This window comes from Dermacentor variabilis, chromosome 3 (assembly GCF_050947875.1).
Source record: "Dermacentor variabilis isolate Ectoservices chromosome 3, ASM5094787v1, whole genome shotgun sequence".
Taxonomy (NCBI): domain Eukaryota; kingdom Metazoa; phylum Arthropoda; class Arachnida; order Ixodida; family Ixodidae; genus Dermacentor; species Dermacentor variabilis.
In genome coordinates, this window is record NC_134570.1 from 74,994,426 (window position 1) to 75,015,514 (window position 21,089).

At 46.7% G+C, this 21,089-nt stretch overlaps 1 protein-coding gene across 18 annotated transcripts in view; it reads left to right on the forward strand.

The window, feature by feature from the left end:
• LOC142575880 (uncharacterized) overlaps positions 1–21,089 on the forward strand; it is an 81,439-nt gene that overhangs the window by 29,500 nt on the left and 30,850 nt on the right. For 12 of the 18 annotated variants that reach the window (XR_012826725.1, XR_012826726.1, XM_075685633.1 and 9 more), the window contains exons 12-15: positions 4,547–4,700; positions 5,127–5,372; positions 6,366–6,526; positions 20,864–21,014. Coding sequence is in view for 16 of the 18 variants with exons in the window: in XM_075685633.1 (XP_075541748.1) it covers positions 4,547–4,700; positions 5,127–5,372; positions 6,366–6,526; positions 20,864–21,014 (712 nt within the window). In the remaining 2 variants the exon portion in view is untranslated. The remainder of the gene's footprint in view (positions 1–4,546; positions 4,701–5,126; positions 5,373–6,365; positions 6,527–20,863; positions 21,015–21,089) is intronic. The other 6 variants (XM_075685637.1, XM_075685639.1, XM_075685644.1 and 3 more) reach the window with 1 other exon arrangement.

Genomic DNA, 21,089 nt, shown 5'->3' on the forward strand with positions numbered 1-21,089 from the left:
GTCACACTAACTTACCCAAGCTTCAACAGTGTCTTCAATTTTTATTTTCCACATTCCTGTCACATTTCCTCGCCTATCTTTGAAATTTGGTTACAAAATACCGCACAGTTCTGTTATAGTGATCTGAAGGTGCGAATCCGCAAGCGTTGCCCTTTAGATTGGGGACAAATTGCGGCCGCTTTACGTCATGCATAACTCTATAGCTACATGCTCTGCCAGCGTCATTTTCTATCGTTCAAAAGCTCACGTTTCAGGCTTTCTTTATTCGTTGGTCGGCAGCATTCTCAGCCGTAGCGCTGTGGTCATGAAAATAACATCAGAAAAGAAAGCTTGTGGCACATGCTATTATTGGCCATTTGGAGCATGTGACCAAGATGGCAAGTCATGATTGGCTCCAAGAACCACGAGCGCTCAAATGACAAAAACAGCTGCCATTTTGTCTTAGTCTCGCGATTGCAACGCTGGATAGGCTACACGTCCAACAAAGTTTCTTTTCGTGAATCGTTACAGGCTGAAACGTACACGCAGTAAACCTCCGAACGCTATTTGTCATTGCAGTCGGCACAGGATACCCTGCAGCTGGCTGCTTAAAGGGACACTAAAGTGAAAAATGATTTCTTCTGCATCAATAAATTACCGTTCCACAACACCAAAAACACCACTCTTACAACGATAAGACGTTTGGCAAGCCAGAAAAAGCACAAGAACAAAATGCGCGTGGCGACGCCGACTTAAGTTCCCGCACCTGGGGGCTGTGACGTCTTGGATTTTGATGGCATCTTCTAGGGCCTACTAATTATATATAGCGGTACAGATTGTGGGGATGCGCGACTCTCCCGCATCCCCTGATATGTTGTTTTCCCGCATAGCTCCCGTCTCCTGCAATCCGGCTTCGCCGCGTGGCCTGCGTGATGCCGTGATGTTTGCGGCAGTCGGAGTGGTTGAAGCGCAGTACGAGAGATGGCGCGAGTGTTGCGCTGCTAATGCCGCCTACAGGCGGGGTTACTTGGGCGCTAAAAGGATAAGGCGTTGCCTCTTTGGTTCGGGACGGCAAGCAGCGTGGACGTGCCGCGCGTGCGCCGATCCATGCTTCTGCGAGACCGTCTCGAGGCCTCATGGGAAAGAGCCACCGTTCGCGTGAACATACGCGCGAACGACCAGGCGTTGCGATCTAGCAAGGGGCGAACATATTCGCCCGCTATCCGGTCATGGTGAGTCGGACTTCCGTGATTTGTCGCGCGCCCATCGGCATGTTTTGTGGATAGCAACTCGGCTAGCAGGCATTGATCTATGCAAGGTGCAATAAATGCCCTTGTGATTGTTTGCACTACTGTGTCATCGTTCCTTTGTCCCGAGAGTGCGGGTGAGAACCGCGCAAGATTGACAATATTGTGTTCTAAAGGAACCAAATATTAAACATGGCAAGTTTCGGGAACCTTAATTCAGCCAACGCGACCGAAATGCGAAAACATACTTTGGTATCCCTGACGTCACGGTGACGTACCAGCGCTGGGGTTTCGGCGAGAAATTCAAATACTGATACTTGGACCTTCATTTTCTCATCTAATAATCAAACTATTTTTTTTTAATGGCTGCCTGCAGGGTTCTCAGACAGTGCTTCATTAGTCTAAACTGATTTATTGTTTTGCTTTAGTGTCCCTTTAAGGGGGGACGCGGGGATCAGATCGCGAAAATCGCAAAAAAGATCGATTTTTGGCAACCACGCGTTTCGGTATCTGCAATGCCTAATCTACATTGTATCAAAATGGTTTAACTGAAAACGCACTAAAAGTGCCCGAAAAAATTTAATTTATGAGTTCGTAGGGCGAGAAAACAGCTTTAAATCGCGTAAAATCACCGCAGTTCGCGGAGCCCTAACTCGTCTTTCCCGCCACCGAACGCCGCCATCTTGGTATCGTTCGAAAGCTCGAAGTTTCGCCATTCCCTTTCTGAATTCTTCGGTCGTCGCCATCTTGTAACAAACACACAAACACAAAAGAAGCGCGGGTCTGCTAGAGGCGGTCACACTGGCCCTGCGATGAAAGCGGGCCTCCGATTGGTTGCCGTACTGAAAGGCGTCTCGCCATTGGTTGCTGCTGCAGCAGCGGGCAAGCTGGCAACCACAGCGGACCGTAGTTGTCTGCTTTGAAAACCACGCCGGCGTGTTTCTTCGTTTGACACTCGCAGAATTCGGATTTATGAAAGCTCCCAGGTCAGTGATGGATCGTCGCTCGTTCGAAAAGAACTTTTAAATGAAGCATGCCTTCGGAAAACGGAAGCGCAAGCCTCCTACGGCGAGAAAAAGACGGCGGCCAGCGGGAGAAGCGCAGAACCCGACTGAACACGCGGATAACGTGCCGCGTTATCTTGCACCGTGCGATTCCAGCAGCGAAGCCGACAATCGCCCTGTGACATCGACACTGATAACCAAGCCACCGGAAGACGTGCCAACGGAGACTCTCGCACCTGTGCGTACGACCGCGCGAGTCAGCAACCGAAATCGCGTTGTTGGAGGCGACGCGGGTCGAAGGTGTCCATCGCCGACAGAGACGGTGTGCGTTGTGCGACGGTGTGCGTTGTGCGACGGTGTGCGACGAGCTACATACTGTATGGTGACTCAAGGCTCACCAGACGAATCGTCGCACGATTCAGACGCGCCTCGAGCCGCGTTTTGTGCCAGCGGTGACTGCAGAAGCGCAGGCATGCAGCGTTGCGACTCCCTTCGCGCAGTGTCCGCGACTGAGCGGAAGCAGCAATGCCAAGAACAAATTTCGGCCCCTTGTGACTGTGAGTTCATTATTATGCCTGTTTCCGCGATGAACTCTTTGATCGCTAAAACTCTGTGCCCAAGATGCCAACAGCGTTCTGTGGGTGTACACTGCGATACCAGGCTCGGTCTGGCAGTGAAAATGGTGGTCATGCACTACTCCAGACGGCACAAGAAAAAGATAAAGAACGCCTGAAGAAGGCATCCAAAGCCCACCAAACAATGAGGCAAAGGTGTAAGAAGATGCCTGACAGCAATGATTCAAAATATTACAGCCCTGGTGCTTTTGAATAAATTTGCAGTGCTGTTAAAACTTTGCAGCCAGTTTTCTCAATTGCATTTTTTTTGTCAATCACCTTGCTCGTGGAAAGCGTAGCACAACAATGGCTGGACCAATTTTGGCCCAGTTTGTTTTGCTGTGATCCACAAGCTGTGCTGTACTTAAAGACAGTCTTGAAATGTTTCTTTATCTTTCCATTGTTTAATTATTTCACAATTACTACATGGCTCCATGCAGTGAAGCACAGTCATGTGCATGTTATGTTGAGCAAAAAATTATTAGCGCTTTAAAAAAAAGAATCGAACAGTGTCTTGATGTAGATTAGACATCTGTGCAAACATACAAAGTATTCCCTGCTCCCTATCATGTTTCGTTACTGTGCCAGGCTTTCCACAAGCATGGAACTTATAAATTCTTATAAAACAAAAACTAATTACGATATCCTAATGAAATTTTAGATTTGTCTTTTTATTGCAATGTGCAGTGCGTGTGCCAAATTTCAGCCCTTTCTGTCAAGAAACAAAAAAGTTAATTCTGATCCCCTCCTCCCCCCTTAATTCGTACCACAGCTGAACGTCGCCGCCTCACTGCTTTGCAAGATCACTCATATCCACACCCCAGTTAAACTCGCATAAGAATTGACCACGTCTGTCGTAACTGAAGAGTAAGTGGATAAGATGAAAGCTGTTCTCGACAAGATTGCATCTACGACGGCCACGGAGCGAAAGATTCAGCATTTCTTTAAGATCCGGTCGCCGATAGTGCAACAGCCTTGGTCGTGAAGCCTGCTACTCCGTACGTTCTCATCGGACTTGCAGAAGTGAAGCACATTTACACTGATACGTTAAAAGTGCACCTTATTTATACGCCGACGCTTGTATATTCGCCCAACCTTAGCGGAAACGTGCCGTATTAGGATAGTAGTGAAGACAAATGCCGCAGTTTCCGCAACATGCCAGCCATCTGTTCCTATGTCACTGGCAGCTAAGCGCACCCATCTGTTTCTGTCCCTTCAAAGTGGACATGGCTACGTTATTGCTGCAAACTTGCTGATATTAACGATATTATTCATTACCGATATGGAAGAAACTGTTTCAATGCACATAATGTACTCACGAGAAGAAAAAAAATAGTGTTCGGCGCGTTCAGGTTGCTCCACCGGCCGTCATTTTTGCTTTGGTGTTTTGCACTACATACAGCGGCAGCCACCTATTTGTTGACCTGTTGTCATCCCGCAGCAAATGCGCGATAAAAAAAAAAATTGTTCTTCTTGGGGGAAATTTAACCCACGTAATGATCGCACCCCTGAATGTGTCTTTCTTTTTTTTTTTTTTTTTTTGACAGAAAAGTGCGATCATTAGCGAGTAAATACGGTAGTTATTTGTGTGGTTTAATGGGCTGATAAGAGTGCATGTACTTGTGGCCTTCATAGTGTTGGTATGACTCTTTTGAAATCTAAAAACTAGATGTCTCTTACATGACCCTTGCATGTTTTGCAGCCTGGCTCTGTGATGGCCCCTGAGCACCTGCTGCTGCAGTCGCAATCCCACTCTGAGCGCAGCAAGCCTGTGTCATCCTCATCTGTGGCTGGCCCACAGTCCAAGATGTATGCTGGTGGAGCTGCAGCCCAGAGGAACAGCCAAGGGCTTGAAGGTCTGGCCTACTATTCCTGCTTTACCCCTTCACACACACAAATGCGAGATCCTTTGCTTTCTTTTATTCAATTCTTAGACATGGCATGATCGGCTACATGCAGCTTGCATGGAAATTTCACAGGCAGGCCCCTGTGTGTGTATGACTGTCACATGGTCTTTTTTGTGCTGAGGAAGAGATCAACGGTGTGCATACGAATGCTAGCAAAAGTGTCGTGCCGAGTCGGCAAATCTCGTGTGCATAATGTTTTGTGTCTTTGTAGAATGCACAACATGGTTGCCTAGAGCGCATGTGTGGTGCGTTGTACTTCGGTTTAAGGGGGGACACGGGGATCGGATCGTGGAAATCGCTAAAACAAAACCGGTCTTGTGAAAAACTCGTTTTAATCTGCACTGCCTGATTAATGATAAATGGGTATGCGTGCAGGTGGGCTGTCCGCAGGCAAAGTGGAGCAGCCCATGTACTCGTCAGCAGGTGGAGCCCAGCACTACAGCAGTGGTGCCTACCCAGGGGGTGGGGGCAAGGGCCTGGTTGGCTCCTACCTGGCCCACTCGCAGGGTTTCCCATCGTCCACCACGGGGCCGCAGCAGCAGCAGCAGCACTACTACGCTGCTCAGCAGCCGCAGCCCACCAGTTCTACAACTGCTGCCTTCAGCCAGCAACAGAGCAACGGTTAGCCACCCGATTATAGTTGAATGTCAGCGCGGCAAATTGTAGACCCATCTCCTAATTTGCAAGTGCACTTCTCTGCGCTGAGCACATCTCCTCAGTTGCGCGCATCAGTTGTCATTCCAACGAAGTGCTAGAGGCACATCCTGCATCTTGTTTCTTGCGCCGCGCAATAGGAAAACAAAACGCATGTCAGGCCGCCAGAGCACCAACAGCTCGACGCATGTCAGCATCTCGTGCCACAGTGATCCGCACAACACTTTTGCATTAACTAAATGTTGGCAATGGTCGAGTCTGTCAAATTTTTTTAGTTACTTCCGATCGTACATTTTGTCTCGTGGCTTTTTTCCAAAACTTATGAAGGAGGTTCTACTGTTCGTGGAATGTATGAGACATGGTTTGGTGCTCGGAAAATTTTGACTTGGCCATTTTTGTTGTTCCCCTCAAAATATGCAAGTTCAAGTTAACGAGTTATTACTATACAGCAAAGTAGCAAGGGCATCCAGCAGGTTGGTGCGACTGTGGCTTTGCCTGCCTATCGGCGTAGCTTTACGCATTTGCTCCATGCTGTGGGCTATGCTATCAGCCATTAGGGTGAAGTAGACATGAAAGCGTGGCTGGCTTCGCTTCATACCGCCTGTATGAAGATGTTGACACAGCAGGACACCATATCTAATGTTACCAGCACTCGTTCAGCTGTCTCTTCCCCCCCCCCCCTCATTAAATTGGAAAATCTTGCAGCCTCTTTCATGCAAGACAAATTCCTCGGCGACCCTCTACTTATTTGCATAAAAGATCAAATTTGAGTGTAACAAAATTCTGTATAACAAAGTCAATTGCCGATTTTACTAACTTCTTTATATCAAGGTTTAACTGTATACACGCATGGCACCAGCTGAAAGAACAATGACATTGAGAAATGACACTCCTTGTCCTTGGGTGCCCTTGACCTTGCCTGTGTGATGCAGATTCTATAAGGCTTTTGTGCTGTTTCAGGCTACCAGGGTCCATACCAGAGCAATGCCTATTCTGGGCCGAGTCAGCCACAGCAGGCAAATTATGGGGTCTCTTCCAAGCTCTCGGCATCCGCAGGGTTGGGTCCTCACTCGGTGAAGGATTCAGTGCTTGACTCTTCCCAACAAGGAACTGCCAGCCAGGTGAGTTCTACAATGCTTTGTAAACGGCAGAAGAATCAACATACGGTTAAACCCCACAATAACAATCTTCAGGGACAGCATTTCTTTCGTTGCCTCGAGAATTTTGTTATTGCGAAAATGAGAAGGCAGACAAAGAAGGTACATAACAGAAAAATCATGTTTTATTGAAAAAATTCGTAATCTCTGTCTGCCGTCCACGGCCTCGGAAGAGTTTTGACACTCAATCCTCACAACTCGGTATATGTTGCATGGCCACGTCGTCATCATGTATCACAAGGAAATTTTCTGCAAAAAATGAAAAATGAAAAATGCATCTCGCGTTTGCTGTGAAATGACAATAAGTCAACAAATGGGTGGCTGCCACTGTGACAATGCGGGACATCAACACAATCCGTATCAGTAATGAATAATATTGTTAAGGGGGGATGAGGGTCTTGAAAACTTTTTTTTTATTTCTTAACATATCTTTCTGAAAATTGGCATGCAGATATATCTTTGAATGCTGATCCCAAATATATATTCAGATTTTATATATATCATCTAGAAATGAAGATATCGCAAAATAATTTATCCCACATAGGTCTTTTCTTACGGGCCATTATGATAATTTCTTAATTAAAAAAACTAGTTTTAAAGAATAGCTGTCATTTTCAAGGGCCCACTGCACATCCTAAAGCTAAAGAAATTTTTAAAAAGTCGTCATATAGGTCATGAATGAATAACAAAGTAGGAAGAAAGAAACAATGTGGGAGTAATTAGCTTACATCTGACTTAATTGCTAGTCTATTGGGTTTAATGAAAAATAGAAAGCTTTAGGATGTAGCTGAGGTCTTACTGAAAAAAATGATACCTAATTCAATAAAATCAGTTGATGCAAACATTATGAAAAGTTCTGTAAGGCAAAGGCATTTGATCGAAAAAGCAAAGCTGAGAAAATTGCATTCAAAGTTTTGCTTACTCTACCACTTTTGTTTACCTATCACATGGAAAAATTTAATGCTTTAGCATGCAGCCCAGTCATTACTGAACACAATAACACCAAACTCACAGAAATCTGTTCATGTAAAGATGGTGAAAACTTCTGTATTGCATTGGCACTTGACAAAAAAAAAAAAAAAGAAGCTCAGAAAGTCACTTGCTATTTTCTTTGAATCTGCCACACATTCACAAAAGTCCTGGGCAGTAGTGCTGGGTTCTGTCAGGCTTGTGCTTCTTGGCCATCCTCTTCTTCATCTTTTCAGCATTGGTGTGACTTTTGTCAGACCTGCAGAGCCTCTGTTTATCTTTTTCAAGGCTCCTACGAATGAGGTAGCTCCCAGGAGTGTAACCAAGCTGTGCTGCAACAGCTCTGCTGGTTCTCTCACTGCTCTCTCTCACTGCACTTTGCGAGTTGGAGAGTGGCCATCCCACACTTGCTGCAGCTTGAGGACGCAAACAGCTTCTTTAGCACAGAGAGATCAACGATGATGTACTCTGTGCCGCGATCGTCGTCTTCACTTTCTGTGCCGACGTTCATTAGCTCGAACTTGCGGAAAGTCGCGGAATTCTTTGCCAATGAAGTTTTAATGTTGTCTGCGTATTTTTTCGCGCCCCGCGCACTCCGCCTCCGTGAAAAACACCATGTCGAAGCGTTGAGCACGCGAGCTCGGTTCAGCCGCGTCCGTCGGCACCGAAGCGGCGTGCGGAAACGCCGAAGTCGACGTTAGGCTTCGGTCAGCCGGCTCGGCCGCTTCCGACGACACGGAATCCGAAGCGACTTGCAGCGTCTCAGAAGTTGGTATTTTCGACGGGCTTAGTCCAGGCGCATCCACCGGCACTGCAGAGACTTGCGGTAACACCGAAGTTGACACCGATCGGCACTGTCCAGCCGCGTCCACCGGCGAAGCTAGCGTCGATGGGGTTTGTTCAGCCGCGTCCTCCGGCGAAGCTGTTGTTGGCGAGCTCAGTCCAGCCGCATCCACCAAGGGCACAGCAGCTTGCGGCATCACCGAAGCTGTAGTTGTCGACGATGTAGCGCTCATCTTATTCCATGCGCGTCTCTTTTTGCTGACTGCTTTTCGCGTGCTTGCTTTCAAGCGCGCGTCTCGCGCCATCGTGACACGCGGAACAAAGACACCAGGCACGCAAAAGCAAGAAATTTGTGGTTAAAAGAAGCGACTCAATAGCCAAAATATCTACAAGAACGATAAAGAGAAAGGCAGAACGAAAAATACTAGGAAACAAAGAGGAGCGCGAAAAATGACGTGCGTGCACGCGAAAGCAGACGACGCGAAGGAGTCGAACAACGCGGCCGCGGGGCCGCGGCAGGCGAAGCATGCGTCACGGCCAATCAGAGGGCTGCCCTCGAGGAGGCGCCCGTTTCACCCAATCAGCGGCTGTCTCGCAACGATTTCCCGCTTGAGAACGGGTGCCGATCGCTCCGCTGCACGAGAGTCTACAGCGTGCCGAGGGGCGCGAGAATGGAGAGCGGGAAATCAGCTTTCAAACGAGACCAAGATGGCGCCGATCGGTTCGCGTCGCGCGGAACTACGGCAGCTTGAAAATGAGGCAAACATTCGCGCTTGGCGTTCAATTTCGGTTCACCGACGTTTCTACATTGCCGTTTTTTTTTATACTTCGAGTAGGAATTGAGCCATAATATTTTGTAGAGACATAGTTGGGACATTAAAGACTTCAAAAACGCAATTTTTGAAAATTGCCATTTTTGACCATTTTTCGCGATTTCAAGACCCGCGTCCCCCCTTAATATCTGCAAGTTTGCAGCAATAACATACCGTAAAAACCGGACTATAGGTCGGACCGGAATATAGGTTGATCCCCTAACTAACGAATTCTAAATATGAAAGAAATCTTTTTCAGTGGGAAAAGTACCGAAAGACACCCTTGCCTTGAAACAAATGCGACTCATGCACAATAGTGACAGTATTTATTTAAATGCTGCTCGCATGTGCACCCGGCCAATTTTTAACAGTGTTGCGCGACCATTGACCCACGTGCTTGTCAGCACCTTATTAACGGCGTTGAGCGGTGAAACAAACGAGATATGCGCATGTGTACACGTGCACTTACTTTCCCTATTTCGCCGCTCTGTGCCGTGATAAGGTGCTGACAAACATGCAGGTCGATGGTCGCGCAATACTGTTAAAAATTGGCTGGGTGTACAGTACACAGAAGGGTACAAAGTGCGCAAGTGCTACTCCAAATCAGAGCAACGCCTTTGATCAGAGTCATCCGAACTAGAGTCGGATGACGAGTGCTTCTCGCTGCTCAGTCCAGAGGCGTGCGCAATCTCTACCGCTTTCAAACGTATGCATTCGGCAGTCACAGGCAGCAATCTTACATTCAGCTCTTGGACGAACTCTGCAACCTTGTCTTCCAGTTCTGCGGTCTGCTCATGGAATGAGGTTTTCTGTTGGTTTGCTGCTTCTGCCTCTGCCAGTACCGAATGCTCTTTCCGGATACTCCAAATTCGTGCTGTGCCGCGAGGTTGCCGTATGCTTCCGCGCACTCAATCGCCTTTTTCTTGAAGGCGACTTGCCGTCGGCTTGCGCTCATTTTGAAACAAAATGTGAAAAAGCAGCCTTTAACCATTATAGCTTTGTGACAATGTAAACGCAAATTGGCAGTGCCACAATGTCGCCACACCGCGCTACTGCTGATGGCGATGGCAAAGGTGGCTCTTTACTTCATCCGCCCATTGTTGCAAGACCTTCGTAGTTTTTCCGCCAATGTCCAGTATATAAGACGAGGGTCGACTTTTCGCAATGGATTTTTTTTTTAAAAAGTTCGACTTATATTCCGGTTTTTACGATAGCCCCATCCACTTTGAGTTAACAGAAACGGAGATGGGCACGCTCAGCTGCCAGTGACATAGAAACACATGGCGGGCAGGCCACAAGTGCACTTCACATTTGCCCGCTGTGATATCGCGTGTGCAACCTTGCCTCTGGTATGCTATCAATTTAAACTACGTTTTGCAATTTTGTCAGTTCTGAACGTTGTCTAGACGCGAGCTTTTGCCATTCCTACCAGTACAGGAGCATAAAGCTTTGCCGACAGTGGTCGACCAATTTTCCTGACCTCACGGGAACAGAAACAGTCCGAAACACTCATTCACGTAAAAAAAATACCCTATTTATTCGAATCTAGGCCGATAGTTCTTTTTTTAAAATAATCATATTCCAAACTCAAGGGTCAGCTTAGATTCGAGGATTTTAAGAAACGTCAGTTTTTCATTGAAACTGCTAAATATGGTGCATAGGTAGCGCCATCTAGAAAAGTCGGTATCGCAGCCGCTACTAGTCGTGCCAGTAGCCAACCGTGCACAAGCGAGGTCGCCATTTTGACCTGTGTCGTGTCGGCCGTATCGGTGTGCGGCGGCGTGCTATCGCGATGGCACCAAGCAGGAGATGCCACTACAGTGCCGCTTTCAAGTGAAAAAGTTGTGATAGCCGCAGAGGCATCGTCGAACCTTCAAGCAAGGTGGGACTTCGGCATTGACGAGAAAAACGTCGGTTGTTGGAGGGGCAACAGCAGCTTTTTGCGTGCACCGCAACGAGGATGGCATTTAGCGCACCAAAGAAAGGCCGTCACCACGAAGTGGAGACGATTTTGGCCAACTTTGTTCGGACACAGAGAGCAGTTGCCCTTCCAGTGACAACAGAAGTGCTCCAAACGAAAGCTAGGGAACTTTTGAGGGAGCGAGGCCTAACGCCAAAGGATTTCAAAGCCAGCCGGGGCTGGCTTCAAAAATTCATGAAGCGCTTCGGCTTCAGCCTCCGACATTGCACTTCAATCACCCAGAAGCTGCCAAGCGATTTCGAAGAAAAGCTGATAGCTTTTCAGCGCTACATGCTGCGAAAAAGAGAAGCGGTAGGCTACAACCTTGGGCAAATCGGGAATGCTGAGCAGACGGCTGTGTAATTTTGATATGCCAGTGGCATACACTGTGAATGAAAAAGGTGCCAAGGAGGTGAAGGTGCGCTCTGCGGGCTACAACAAGCAGCGCGCAACTATGATGCTGTGCTGCACAGCTGATGGACATAAACTCTCTCCTTATATGATATTTAAAAGGAAGACACTGCCTGCTCGAGAAACTTTCCCAAAAAATGTCATTGTGCGGGCAAATGAGAACGGGTGGATGACCGGTGCGATGGTGGAAGAGTGGGTTAAGATGTGTGGCGACGGCGTCCAGGAGCCCTTTTGACGAACAACTCGCTCCTTGTTGGCAACTCTTACCACGGGCACTTGACCACCAACGTGAAGGCTGCGCTCGCCCAAGTGAACACGGACCTCGCTGTCATACCAGGCAGCATGACGGGCCAGTTGCAGCCACTTGATGTCTGCATCAACAAACCTTTCAAGGATCGTCTGCGGAAATATTACATAGACTGGTTGACTGACGAAGACCACATGCTAACGGCAACGAGCCGCATCAAACATGCATTGCTATCGCAGCTGGCGGGCTGGGTAGCTGCAGCGTGGGACGACATCCCAGGTACTTTGATCTTGGTGCCTTTAAAAAGTGCAGCATATCTAATGCGCTTGACGGTACCGAAGATAGTGAACTGTTTGAAGGTGACAGTGACAAAGAACACAGCAACGAGTCTAGCAGCGACGACGTTGAATGAGCTCTGCACATTCAGATTCAATAAATGCTGTTTGCATTTTGTGAACGCTGTCCTCACTTTTTTTGTTCAGCCTACATTCGAGGTAATATGTGTGTGTGTGTGTGTGTGTGTGTGTGTGTGTGTGTGTGTGTGTGTGCGCGCGTTTTTTTTTCTTTTTTTTTGTCTTTAAGGGGGGACACTGCTATTAAATTAATGTTCATCTTTTTCCATCAAAATTAATGAAACTTTCCAGTCTTGTTAAGATTTTTGTGCTGATTTCAAATATGTAATTATTTTTCCAATAGGCCATTGTTCTGAAGATAAATGAAATTCATTGTCTGTTGTTTGCGGAAACAATAGAAAAAGAACTGCGCTACAAAAATTCATATTGACACATGCCTAGGTACTAGAAAACATAAGAAACACAATGGTAGGAATACTTCTTTGATGTATTAAATATTCGTAATTTTATAGCAATTCAATCTTCACTGTTCCAATTGTGGGTGCCCTATTGTCTGATCTAAAGCAGAACTGAAAAATTTTAAAGCATAAATTCCAAAATCTGTTCCTACCCCTGTGTGCTTTGTACACTCAGCTACGAGCCACAGCAAAAATTATGCCTCTACCTGCCTTGAAGGCAGAGATGTCGTTGCTGCAAATCAGCAAGAAGTCAAAAATCTGTTTCGAGAAAAAAGAAGTGGAAGTCACTTTTAATCAAAAGTGCAGAAAAAATTGGGCACTATTTCGCAGTGAAAGTGGCTAAAAGCCACCAGGAATGTAGTCACTTTGACTACGGCCACCCAAGTGGCGTTTCCTGAAAGAATTCTGCATGTCCGTAGTGGTCTTGCGCTTTTTTTGCAGATGCAACTGCTTGACGGCGGTCCTTCTCCACCATGCGTTTCATGCTTGGTATTCCATGGTTTAGGCGCAGCTCTTTCAATATTGCTGCAGAGGTCGTCTCACAGCCAGCATTGAATTTCATGACTGCCTCAGCTACTGCGGCTTGCACGGTGAACAGTGAAGCACGCTGTTCCTTTGGAGCCAGTGCCCATATCAGGGAGTGGGGAGACTCGTTGCTGTTCTAAGTACTGCCCCATAGGCACCGCTCAAGGAGCTTTTCATCAGACAGGCGCTCATAAATGGGCAACAGGGCTTCACAGGCATAGAGGAGGCAAATTGTAGCGGTGCTTAGGGGCTGACTCACCCTTAGCGCTTGCTGCATTTTGCCAGCACCACGAGCTTGGTCCTGGTGGACAATAGCTGTGGTCCGATATCAAGTCATTTGATGTTGTGTGGTGATAAGTGGCTATCACAGCCCTTTTCATTCCCTGCACATCACCCTTGTGAGTCTTCAGGGCCCAGCCATAATATCAGAGTGCTTTAGTTGAGCGTCTTTACGGTACGCTCCGCTCCGAGCTGCCCCGCTAAGCCACAGTGGAGGGGCGGGCGATTTTCACGTTTTAGTTATACGTTTAGCGTAGCGAAGCGGACCTTTCGTAGTTGCAGCGCCCTCTGGATAAATTCAGGGTAATGAAAGAAAATAAAAACACTTTATGATCACTCTTATACAGTAAAACGTATATATGTATACATATATATTATTTCTCCATGAAGTATCTAGATGTGCGCTTGCAATGCGTTACCGGTCCATTTTACCCAATGGAAAATAAAGCGCAGTCTTGGGGAACGCCACGTGTTAGCCAGCGCGCTTGCTTTCTGCATCCAATCCAATCCATTCTGACGCCATCGCTAGCCAAAGTGCTGTGCGGCACGCTCCGCTCAGGCAGTTTCTAAGCGGACCTTGTTCCTCGCTCCGCTATCCCGCTTACGGCTAAGCGGACGGCGCATGCGCATTCGCGCTTCCGCTCCGCCTAACTGCTTAGCGGAGCGTAAACACGCTCAACTAAAACACTCTATCGTGTCAGCTTTGTGACTAAGTTGTTAGTCAGTTTGCCTTTACCACCAAGGCTCTCCAATCCAGGTCCCTTATGCTATGCGATAAGGTTTTGCAAGCTTGTGCCCATACGTTTCTGTACATGGTTTGTGCAGCCTTCCTTTTCCGCTGAAATGTATCCGTACACTCTGACTTCCTGCAGCGCAAGGAAAGCGCGACTGTCGCCATCCGAGAGTACGGTGGTGTACCTCAGGTTATGCCGTTGCAGTGACCTTTGGAAAAGGATGAGGACAGCTTCAACTTCCATTTCGCCGGCCTTCTTGGAGGTGTTTTTTTGACAGGCATGGCTCTCCTTCCAAGCTTTATAACTTGGGTCATTATCCTTTGGCCCACGCTCACAACCAGCGCAGAAGTTGCTGAGCACCACATAGTCGATGACTAGCCCCGTAAGCAGCTCTATGACGGCGCCTATGCCAATGTGAGACGAGTGGCCACGCGTCATCCAGGAACCGTCGTATGACACGGCAATATTTCCTGGATTTCCAAGCTCCCAATTCGTCGTACAGTTGCCGAACCGATTGCGCGCACAGTGCTGTCTGCTTCTCGGCAGCAAGTGCTGCCGCGAGTGCCAACTTCCTTTTCACATACCGCTGCCACATTTTTGTGTAAAGACCACGGCGGGAGATGTTCATTGTGGCAAAAACATCATTCAGCGCCGCTCTCCGATTCCCGGTGGCTTGCATCGCGCGGCAAGAACGTTCACAACAAAAGGGTTGAACTTCTGGTTACCGTTCACGCGGGGCAAGCTCCACGCCGACGCGATATCACCGCAACACGCACACATAACAATCTTTATGGCAAGGCCATATTCTTGTTCGCGTTTGCCTACTGTGACGCTACCGTCGCACACCTTGCACTTCGTAAACGACATCAGTTCGTTCACGGCGTCCATGCTAACAATAGCGAAGCCTACCTCCACGTCGACTGGTGTGGCCGCAACGTCGTCGGCGTGAGTGAGGGAATCCAACTTCCGTTTTGTTGCTGGCGTTAAAGCAATGACTTGAAGTTTTCTTTTGGCATTCATATCCCTCTGCAGCAAATCCGCACGTTGCAACATTGCAGTGTCACGCCGAATGCGGCCGCTGTCCATAACAATTTCACTCGTTGGTGAGCTAGCTAGGCCTACTTCGGCATCGTCCGCAGCTTGGGCATCATTTGCGGTTGGCGGCAGGCTATTCTGGATGTTTTCCAAAGGAACAGAGCGCTTCTGAAAGTATAAGTTGATCTCTTCTTTTTGCCGAACTTGTGCCTCGTGGCGAACTTTCCCGGTGGATTGGACATAGTTCCGCACTTGTCACAAACGTACGACTGAGAACAACTTGACGTGCCATTGCGTCGCCTGCGGAGTGGAGCAGACGACGGGAACCTTGCGCAGCCAACCACAGCACGTGTTTTTGGTCACGTGCGCTAGTCAACTAAACGGATCGCGCGTTCCGACTTCTTTTTCTCCCCGGATTTCAACGTCACTGGCAAACCAACGGAGTCACTTTTGGCGGGAAATTAAAGAAGGAAGGCTCCTCTTTCCAATGACACCAAGATGGCTGCGATCGCGCGCATAGAAAAATAGCTACGCGCCGCGATAAAGAGGCCTGTTTTTTCGCGGAATTCAGCTCACAGTGATGTTATAAATTGATATTGCGACGAAATTCTCTTCCCTGAGATTCGAAACTTAGTGAATTAAAGGAATATTAGCTGTAGATACTGAAAATCTCATTTTTAAAAAATCGATTTTTTCGCTATTTTTTCGTCGCCAAGAGCCGTGTCCCCCCGTAAGGGGTCGGTTTAGAATCGGGGTCGGCCTAGATTCGAATAAATACGGTAGGTCTAGGTGGGACCTGTCCTGAATGCTCAATTGTGTGAGTGTGCAGGAGATATACATTTTTTATTTGTTTTTTATTTGAATTCTGGGATTTCACGTTCCACAACCATGATATGATTCTGGATTTTGACCACTTGGGACGCTCTACCACACAAGCACATGAACTTTTTTGCATTTCGGCTCCATTGAAATGTGGCGACTACCACTGGGATTTGATCCAGATGTTTTGTTGTAGCCGTAAACTTTGTTGAAAGGACATGTTTTGTTGTGGCCATGAACTCGGTGCAACTTTATTTGCATAGGGATGCCATTTGTGTGCCTTCTGTTCAACAAGGAACTAAAATACGAATGTGAAGCTCGTGGTGCTAGCTTTCTGGCATTGCTTTCAATGAATGTGCATGATGTTGCAACCAATATTTCAGTGTTATTTTTTCACAATGGCCATATATATGTCATGAACTTGTTGCTGAAAGACACGGCTACATAGTGAGGCAATTCATATTGCCATATTGTCAGGCCATTCAAAGTTACAGTAAACTGAAAGTTCCCAAGTTCATTTTTCTCTTGGTTCTCTCTCTCTCTCTCTCTCTCTCTCTCTCTCTCTCTCTCTCTCTCTCTCTCTCTCTCTCTCTCTCTCTCTCCTTCTTTTCTTTTCTTTTTTTTTTTTTCTTTTTTTTTTTTTTTTTTTTTTTTTTTTTGACACCACACACTGCCTTATGGGGGATCTTCATCTGTTCTTTCTAAGTACCAGCAGAATGTTTGGTATCAACATATTTGCGTAGAATGAATCTAGCCGGTGATGCTATTTATTTATTCCTAAAGTTATTGGCTAAATTTTAATTGCCACTAAATAGAAGTGAGAATTAGCTATAATATTGCAATTATGTTTGCATCTGTTTCTTTTATTTATTATTATTAGTGTACTAAGAACAATAAAAATAGCATCACTGGCTAGAGCTACTCTCTAGCGTTCTGGCCGTATACTTTGTTTTTGCTTTTGACAAAGTTAAGTTTTTGAAAAGCCCTGTCAGAAATTGACTGAATTTCTGTATTAAAAACTTTGCATCATTTGTTCTAATGCAGATATACAAAATCTAATTAGATATTTACAATCAGCAGAAGAAAACCGAACAATACTGTTAAATATCATCCAGTTCACACTAAAATTATCAAAGTAGGTTTCGGAACCCACGTCTGCCCTTAGCCTACCACCTCCCCTATCATAATCTGACTCAGACGGAGATGCACCAGATGGACACCCTCCTCCATACGGCACTAAAGGCAGCGCTGGGACTACCCCAACATGCATCTACGCAGCTCCTACTACAACTCTGAGTGCACAACACCATCCGCAAACGAGTCAAAGGTCATCTTAAGCACGAGAAAACAACGGCATGAATGAGCCCAGTTCCAGCAGTCGTGTCTTGTTCTTAGCGTAGAAACGAGCTGCACGCTGGCCTACTAATGCACAGTAAAAAGCACAGTGCGCACAAAGCTCCAGCACAGAGTGCTGACAAAGCTAGATTTGACATGTAACAACCACTGCGCGCTTGTTTTGGAGCACGACGAGCTAAACAACTACCTCAACCAATTTACAGCAGTGATCGGTTCACGCGTTTGTACAGATGCTGCCTGCTGCTTTTTTTTTTTTTTTTTTTTTTCCCCTCTCTTTGCGACGATCCACTTCAGCCACCGGGTTGCTTCTCACGGCTTTGAAGGGAAGCTGTACAATTTTACAGTATGTAAGGGGTGAACTTACCGCGCCAGCATGCCACCCGACACACCCACTGGCTAGGCCTAACCAGAGCCATTTTGTCGAGAATCAGTGGCCAAAGTTGCGGTTCGATGCAGAGTTGACAAAATACTTCGCATATGACTGTGCAGTACTTGTAAAGCTGAGGAACCACCTCGCCAGCTAAAGTGATGGCACATGCCAGTTGCATGCTTCACTTTCCAGAAACATGTTGCTGCATGGTCCACATGTTTTGCACATACACAACCTTTGAAAAATGTTTTGTTAAAGTGCCGAAATCTGCGAATACGGTGATTTACGTTATAAGCGGCCTCTGGTGTAATTAGAACCACGCAAATTTAATGCCTTCCCAATGATGAAGCAAATCATGACTTTCGTTCTCCTGAGAATTTACGCAGCTGAATGAAATGCTTGAAGCTGAGGGAAGGAAGCATCATTCTACATGAGCCCGTTGATTAGTCACATCTGTATATAACGAAATAGGTCTGAAGTATTTCTGATATCTGCAGGTAACGGATGTATAGTCTTAAATATATTTGATATATTGAATGTATTTTCGTGTTGGCTGCAACTTCATTAGTCTAAACTCGTTACAACAGACCCACATACAACAGACTTTCGAATATAGCGGGCCATATTTCAGCCTTAGTTTGTTCTACCTATTTTATTAATGCAACAAAGTTCACTTTTAACAGACTGCACTACAACATACTGTCGGCTAGAGCGGACGAAGTTAGCGGCAATTTTTTTCACAACGGGGCGTATAAACTGTACTTTTGACATGTCAACATGGGCTGACAACTGACTTGCGAGGGTCAGCTGATGATCGCGTGGCTTAATATTGCGAGGGCAGAAGGCAGGGCAGAAACACTCCTTTAATGCTCAGCTGTGCGGGCACCGTATCTTGGAAGTGATCTGTGGTGTGAACAAAGTGGTGCCCAGTACCAATAGTTTTGTATGCGCTGTACTCAGGGTGTCTGCCAACCAGGAAAACCGGGAATTCTCAGAGATATTGAATAGTATGGAAATACTCGGGGAAAACTCAAGGAATTTGTGCTTCTATAAGGGAATTTGTACTTCTATTTTGTTGAAAGGGAACAAAAGTCGCAATAATGCTGACTCGAGTAACAGAGAGGAACTGTAACGGATCCTCTTTGACACCGTGTCGTCCGCTGGAGGAGTTGCCAGTGTAACATCAATGACTGACTTTCCGGACACCTGATATTCGGACTGCTTTGCGGCGCCACCATGTCCCCAATGTATAATTAAAATATGTAGTCAATGTATAAGAACGTCTGAAATTTCGTACGTGAGAACCGTGAAATTACGTGAGCCCTACGTGAACCGTGAACGTGAAATTTCGTACGTGTTTCTGATGCCGTGACCGCCAATCAGAAACAGCATTAATCAAAGCCCTCACCATTTCCGCCAATTTGATTACCTTGCCGCCTCGAACCAACGCTCTTGCACTCAGATCTGCTGGCAGCCGCAACCACCACCGCAGCAACGCTAGGCCTAGCTGCTTCGACGTTCGCTATTAAGCTTCTTGCCGTTCCATGCTGTGTTTTTCATTGAAAGAATTCGCCGCTGTCAGCATTGGTGTACCCACTCTGCCTTTGTGGTCCTTGCGATTTGTTTCGAAGCTAGGAAAGCACATCGCGTTGCATAATGCCTGTTCCCGCTAGTCAGCTTGCCTCCGTACATCAATGTAACGTGACGAAGCATAACAAGTGCGGTAACGGGGCAATTGTCATGGGACACAGCACGTATTCCGTAATTATACACACGTGTACCCGCCATCTACTGTCACAGTACGAGCACCAATATGCCCAATTAGTGTACTGGCAGGCCTTCCGAGCTTTTTCAGATGTGCCTGCAGTGATTTGAGCTGACAAGCGCCGTGCATACTATGCGTGCTAACTATCATGTCTGCTCAGTATTGCATCGCTAGGCGCCGCAGAAAGAGCCGAAATTTCAAACCAAATTCCGTCTGCCCTTCTCGCGGGCGCCATGCTCCCAGTCGGAGAGCGGGCGTAATCACACAAGTACGCCTACGTACACTCGTGAGCAAAAGTATACGGACCACAGAGTCTCCACAAAAACTAAATTTCTCGGATGTAGGCCGAACAAAAAAGTGAGGGGACACCGTTGACAAAATGACAGCATTTATTGAACAATGGTCATGCCGAGCTCATTCCACATCATCGCTGCTAGCGTCGTCTCTATCTTCCCTATCGCTGTCATCAGCAAACAACAAATGCCATCATCGTTGCGGCTCAAGCAAAAAACCATCTCCCATTGCCCCCTCCAACGACAAATTTTTTTTATCGATGCTGAACTCCTGCCTGGCTTGAAAGCTTGACGATCACAACTTCTCGTTTGAAAGTGGTGCTATAATGTCATCGCCTGCTTGGTGCCATAAGGGTAATGCCCCGCTGCACCATAGAATAGAATAAAGAACCAGTTTCAATGTAACACGGGTCAAAATGGCGCTATCGCACCTACATTTCAGTTGGCTACTCGTGTGACTAGTAGCGGCTGCAATACTGACTTTCCTAGATGGCACCATCTATGCACCATCTATATTTATCAATTTCAAACTGGCATGTCTTATAAAAATTTCAAATCTGAGCTGACCCTGGAGTTTGGTGTATGATTATGTGCAAAAAAACTATCAACCTAGGTTCGAATATATACGGTAATCATGGTAGGGCTTTTTTTGTTTCCTGTGCCACTTCTTTCTGCTGCCCATATGGCAATAATGAGCCCTTGCTGTACCAGATTCACAAGCGGAGAGTCTTGCAGGGCAAAAGGAATCGATGAACAGCACGAAAAAGTGCCGCAGTGGCAAGGATCCTTTAAACTGTGACCGAGTGTGGCACTAGGTGGTGCAAGGCACTGTTTTTATAGGTACAACTAGGCTGCAACTCCCTCAAAGGCAATTACTAGGCTATTTCACCAGCTTTGTGAGCTTTTCTTTGCCCTGAGAAAATTATTTTTGCATTTCTAGTTCTTCAAAAGTTCACTACTGGTGTTAGGGATGAACAATGTTTCGCTGTGACAAACATGAATCTGCATGAGAGCAATGCCTTTCCCGTTTCTCTAGGGAGCCTTTTTTATTTGTCTTGACGTGGCTCATAAGTCAGACCTGTTTGCTTTCTCTCTGTGCTTAATTTTATTCTCTTGTCTTGACCAATTGCAGCACAACACGTATGAGAACTCGCATGTCCCTGCCACAGCAGCGGGGCTTCCCTCTGGGCCAGCTTCGACACTAGCAACAACAGCCTCCTCATTAGCAGGTGCCACAGCAACGACGTCTGTGCTCAAGAACTCCATGTCGGCAAGTGAGTGGAGTTAGTAGCTTTTCTTACCACTATGTGGCAAAGCCAAAATTGGTGCTGTGATGGGTGAATGTCATATGCATTCTA